Source organism: Martes martes (assembly GCF_963455335.1).
Source record: "Martes martes genome assembly, chromosome: 17".
NCBI lineage: Eukaryota > Metazoa > Chordata > Mammalia > Carnivora > Mustelidae > Martes > Martes martes.
Genome location: NC_137905.1, coordinates 42312912 through 42318911, shown reverse-complemented (window position 1 = coordinate 42318911; position 6000 = coordinate 42312912). Strand labels below are relative to the sequence as shown.

Genomic DNA, 6000 nt, shown 5'->3' with positions numbered 1-6000 from the left:
AGTTCTCGGCCCAGCCAGCTGCACACAGTAGGCGCACAACAAATGTTTTTGAACTAGAGCAGAATGAGTACAAACAGGTGCCCGTGTTGCTCTGGTCGCCTTGCTGGTAGAGGAGGCTCTACCCCCACGCTTTCTCATGCACCACCCCTCAGTAGGAAAGAAAAGCTTACTAAATTGTCCCATCTTGATAAAAATAGCTCTTAAGAACATACATCTGCCTTTGAAGTCAACTGTGCTGACTGATAAGCTTTGTTTTTTCGAGTGGGTTTCTAATAATAAGGGAAGAGGACTTAGCAACAGCCGAGCTGCTTTGCATGTCGTTCCAGTTGTCCTCATGGCCTGTTTACATCTGTCCTGGGCAGACTGTCTCGCTGGCTCTGGAAGCCAGACTCGGCCCCCTCTCTGCAGATGACACACAGCTGGAGGCAGAAGAGGAGAGTGGGTGAGGGACGTGGGAGTCGGGGTCAGCTAATTCTGGCCTCCAGGCCTGCTGCAATCACTTACGGACTGTAGGATCTCAGGTAGGAGATTTCAGCTTCTTGGCCCATCCCTTCACCTGCAAGGCGGGAATAATAGTATCTGCTGTGGTTAGTGAGAGGATGGAAGAAGCTAGTGGGCGAGGCCAAGTCCTTCCCATAGAGTAGCTGTTACTTTTATTTCTCCGACGCAGATCCTCTCCTGACATCTAGGGATTTTAGCTCTTTTCCTTCGGAGTCTAGGTGTTTTATGCTTCCGTGCACCAATCCCATTTGGCCTAGATATACCATAAGAAAAAGATAGGGGCCCTTGGGTGGCGGTTGAGCATCCAACTCTTGATTTCTTGATTTCAGCTCAGGTCATGATCTCAGGGTTGTAAGATCAAGCCCTGTGTCAGGCTCTGCACGGGGTGTAGAGCCTGCTTGAGATTCTCTCTTTCTCTCTGCATCCCCGCCCCGCCACCCCACTTGCACATGTATGCATGTTCTCTCTCTCTCAAAAAAAAGGAAAGACCATTCTCTTTTACTTGCTACCAGATTTATTTAGGTAATTTTTCTTCTATTATTTTTCATAAATGTCCCTGAAAATCTGAATTTACTGAACAATGGAAACTTTCTGGAAAAATCCGCATGAGACCAGGATGCTCCCTCAAGCCTGGGGTTTTGTGTACCCACTCTTGACCTGCGAGTATGAGCAGCTCTGAAGGGTGGCTTCTTCTCCATCCTGTCCCAAGCCACCAGGCAGCTCCCTCAGTCTCTGGTCACTGCTCTCAACTCCTCCTCCAGCCACCCTGCTGCCATGGGAGGTCATTTTTCCCCAGAGCATGCTCTCATCCTGACTGTCTCCCAGGGCTCAATCCACAGCGTCAGGGGTGGGGGGCAGAAGGGGAATGGAAAAGGAGGGCAGTTGGGTAAGACCGAGAGCTAGGCTTGGGTGAGCATCCTTGGGGAGGCTGGGTGCCTGCTCCGCCCCAGCTGCATCGACCCCCGGCTCCCCCACCTCACTCCCCAGTCCTGCCTGACTCCAGCTCGGAACTGCCTGGCCACTGCCAGAGTCCGCTCCCTGTTTCCTACGTTGGACAGCTCCCATGGCTGCCCCCCTCCTCATTCTTCTTCAGCTTCGTGCTGCCCTCCTGCTTCCAAGGGCCCCTGCCCGCCGTCAGCCTTCTCAGCAGCTCGTGAAAGTCTGCCTGGAATCCGGATGATGAGAAGTAGTAGACAAGGGGGTCGACACAGGAATTCAGGGTGCTAAGAAGCAGCACATAACTTCTCCACGCCGGGCTTTCACCCTTGATGTAGCCCACGACATGAGACACGTTGTAGGGCCCGAAGCAGACAAGGAAGTTGAGCAGGGTGGCTACCACAAGCCCCACCACCCGCCGCTGCCGTCGGTGGTTGGTTCCCCTGCTGAGCACCCACACCAGGCGGCCGTAGCAGTAGCTGGTGATGAGCAGGGGCACCCCAAAAAGGACCACAGCCATCTCCAGCCTGACGGGGAGGAGGACAGCCAGCTGGTCCTCCTCGAATTCCAAGTAGCAGGTGCTGTTCATAGTCTGGCTGTAGGAGGAGTTCCCTGAGAATTCAGTGACGTAGACCACGCTGCAGTGAGCGCTGGCCAGGAGCCAGCAGGCCCCGCTGACCAGGCTGGCCTGTCCAGGCCTGGGCCGGGCCTTGTACCATAGCGGGTAGGCCACGCTCAGGAAGCGCTCAATGCTTACAGCTGTCAGGAAGAGGGAGGTCAGGTAGATGGTGGTGAAGAAGAGGAATCCAGAGAGGGGGCAGAAGACTAAGGGCAGGGGCCAGCGCATGGCACTGGCGGCCTCCACCATGCGGAATGGCAGGAAGAGCAGCAGGAGCAGGTCGGAGAGGGTCAGGTTGAGCAAGAGCACGTCCACGGCCACCGGGCGCCGCCGCAGCTTGCCCACGAAGATCACCAGGGCCATCATGTTGAGGGGGAGCCCCACGATGAAGGTGAAGAGGTACACGGAGAAGTAGAGCCAGTGATCGCCGGGGAAGAAGGACCATTTCGGACTTGCGCCCATGGTGATGGCCACTGGAGAAAGAGACAGATGGAGGGGACAGGCTCGCGGGTGGGGGGGACTTCATGCCCCGTGCCAGCAGCGTCTCAACCATTGGCAGGGAACAGTGTCCCCCGCCCCTTCCCGCAGCCCCCTCGTGCCCTCTGATGCTTTCTCTAACACTGTCAGCCTGCCTGTCTTCCTGGTCGTACCCTGTTCCCTGTCCCTTTCCACCAAGGGGCCCCCTCCCAAGCCCCTCAGGGCCCCATGCTCACCTGCTTATTTGAGAACTCAGCTGCTCTGCACCCAGCTCTTTGCCAGCTCCTGGAGAACAGTGTAAGTTAGCTATTATCTGGCAGAACTGATAAAGCCCCATGACATCACTCACCGTTGAGCAATCGCACAAAAGATGCGTTTAGCTCCTTTACCAGCTCCCAGCCAGTATGCAAAACGAGGAGCAAATTCCACTACTCTGTGCCTTGCTCTCGGGCTGTCTCGGAGGGGATGCCTGAGACAACCCTGAGCCAACCTCATCTTCCCCTCTCGGATCCCCCACTTGATTCTTATCTGCTTCTCTGGAATGGCAGCCATCTAATTTGCCTTATAAGGGCAGGCAGCCTAAGGCAGGGATGGAGAGCCTGGGGATCTGGAGCCAGTGGCCTGGGTGTGCTGTCGGCTGTCACTGACTCTGTGATTTTGGGCAAGTGACCTAAACTCTGTCTCCGCTTCTCCATCTGCAAAGGAGGGACCATCCCAGTACCAATTTCATAGGGTTGTCGTTAGATGAGAGCATCAATATGTCAAGGGCTGAGAAGGGAACCTGGCGTGTGGTGGTGGGTACCTAACAGATGGTGGCTGCCATCATCCCGGTCACTGGTGTGGGCTTGTCTCCGGGGTGATGGTAATAATGAGAAGACTAATGACGGTAATGATGATTGAGGGGTCACATAATCAGTAGCAGACACTCTGCCCTTGAGGGCATCGCTGTTCTGTCTTCAGGGCTCCTCGGTGGGGAAGTGACTCACTCCAGGCAACGCAGCTTGTTAAGGATCACCCCTGGGGTTCAAACCCCACTTCTGTCCAACTTCAGAGATTATGGGTTTATTCACCCAAATATTTATGGAGTACAGTGAGATAACCCTTTTATGCCTGCTGGAATGGCTATAGGCAGAAAATTGGACAAGGCCAGATGGTTGGCAGGAGGTGAAGGAGTGGGAATCCTCTCATACGTTGCTGGTGAGAACATAAAATGGTAGAGTGACTTCGGAAAGCAGTTTCTTAAAACAGTTAATAGTTTACTGTGTGATCCAGCTCCACCATCAGTATCTGCTTCAGCAGTGTTCACAATAACATTATTCATACTAGCCAGAAAGTAGGAAATCACCCCCTCCCCACCGGTGGTCCATCAGCTGCTGAAAGGATGGCTGTCCCTACGATGGGATGCTATTTGCCCGTGAGATGGAATGAAATACCTATGAGTACTAGAACCCCAAAAACGTGCCAAGTGAAACAAGTGAGACATAAAAGGCCATACACTGTACGTTTCCATTTATATGAAATGTCCAGAACGGGCCAATTTGTATCTATAGAAAATAGATTACTCATTGCCCCAGGGACTTAGGGGGATTAACTGTAAATGACCAGGACGGGGTCTTACTGGGCAGATGAAAGTGTTCTAAGCCGGATGAAAGTGAGAGTTGCCTACCTTAGTAAATTTTCTGAAAAGCATTGATTTATACATTTAAAATGGGTGAATTTTATGAGGTATTGATTTTATCTCAAATAAGTTGTTAAAAATAGTTTTTGCTGTCGTGGGTTTCATGGGAGTGAGATCTCGGGGAATGGAGTGGTCAGAGGGTAATAAAACCTCAGTGGCACAAAGGCAGAGAGCCATGGCAGAAGCACTTAAGGCAAACAGAATGACAGGTGCATGGGCTGACCTGCTGGGAGAACACGTAGAAGCCTTCGGGCTTAAGGGGCAAGGGTCATGAGGTGCTGGTGGCAGATCACGTGGGGCTTCAGGGACCCTAAATTCCACCCTTAGAAGGAGCAGGTACGGGGAGCCTGGGTGGCTCAGTGGGTTAAAGCATCTGCCTTCGGCTCAGGTCATGATCCCAGGGTCCTGGGATCGAGCCCCGTGTCGGACTCTCTGCTCGGTGGGGAGCCTGCTTCCCCCCCCCCCCCGCCTGTCTCTCTGCCTACTTGTGATCTCTGTCAAATAAATAAATAAACAAAATCTTTTGGGGGGGGAAAAAAAAAAAGAAGGAGCAGGTACAATTCTCCAGAAGAAGTGGTCCAGCAGCAGCAGGTGCTCCCAAGCAGTGCGAGAGAGAGCGGTCCCTGGCTTTCTGGGAGGAGGGGAGTGAGGCCACTTGGGCTAGAGGTCAGCTTACACTGAAATTCGTTGGTCTCACCACTCTGCAGGGAGTAACTTGTTTCTCACTTCTGCAGAGCCTCAGGCAAGTTTCGTAACTTCTCTGGCCTGTTTTAGTTATACAACAGGAAATAACGTTTTCCTTGGAAGGTTATTGTGAACATTCATTCATGCAGTAAACATTGAATGAAAGCCTGCTCTGTGCCAAGCTCCCCTCTAGGTGCTGGGAATATATCAGCAAATAAAATGCCTTGCCCTCGTGGACATTTATGCATAAAAAGAAATAGCTTGTATAAATTGGTTCGTGCATGCTGGGTATGTAGCTAGCCTTCCTGTGTCTTATATGTCCGTGGCATTATCGTCTTTAAAGGAACAAGTCAGTTTCCTGCACCTCACCTCATCAGAGCAGATGCCCAGATGTTTGTCTCCTCCATGGCCACTCTCCTCTACCCACTCTCTCACGGGTTGAGGGTGCCACCATTCACCTTTGCAAAGTGGACCACAAGGACAGGCGTTCACCCTGATACCCAGTTTTTCAAATGCCCCTGCCCTTTGGAGGTTCTGCCTTGAAGTATCGCATCCCACATCCACCTTTCCTTGCTGTAGGGCCTTGGGAACATTTCTTCTTTTTTTTAAAAAAATTTTTTTATAGGGGCGCCTGGGTGGCTCAGTGGGTTAAACCTCTGCCTTCCACTCAGGTCATGATCCCTGGGTCCTAGGATCGAGCCCTGCATCGGGCTCTCTGCTCAGCAGGGAGCCTGCTTCCTGCCCCCCTCTCTGCCTGCCTCTCTGCCTACTTGTGATCTCTCTCTCTGTCAAATAAATAAAATCTTTAAAAAAAATTTTTTTTTATAAACATATAATGTATTATTAGCCCCAGGGGTACAGGTCTGCGAATCACCAGGTTTACACACTTCATAGCACTCACCATATCACATACCCTCCCCAATGTCCATAACCCCACCACCCTCTCCCTACCCCCCTGCCCCCAGTCACCCTCACTTTGTTTTGTGACAGTAAGAGTCTCTTATGGTTTGTCCTTGGGAACATTTCTTAACCTGCAAAATGAAGATGGTGATAACACTTGTTCCAGGACTGTAGCTAACTTACATAGTGCCTCTGTACAAATGAG

The 6000-nt window shown here is 51.9% G+C and overlaps 1 protein-coding gene across 1 annotated transcript; it reads right to left on the bottom strand.

The window, feature by feature from the left end:
* Positions 1-1400: 1400 nt before the first annotated feature.
* Positions 1401-2518, bottom strand: LOC308358353 (free fatty acid receptor 3-like; the record flags this gene model as incomplete). Its single annotated transcript, XM_080828533.1, is given in 2 exon segments — positions 1401-1574; positions 1577-2518. Coding segments are annotated over 2 exon segments (1116 nt in total).
* Positions 2519-6000: the final 3482 nt, after the last annotated feature.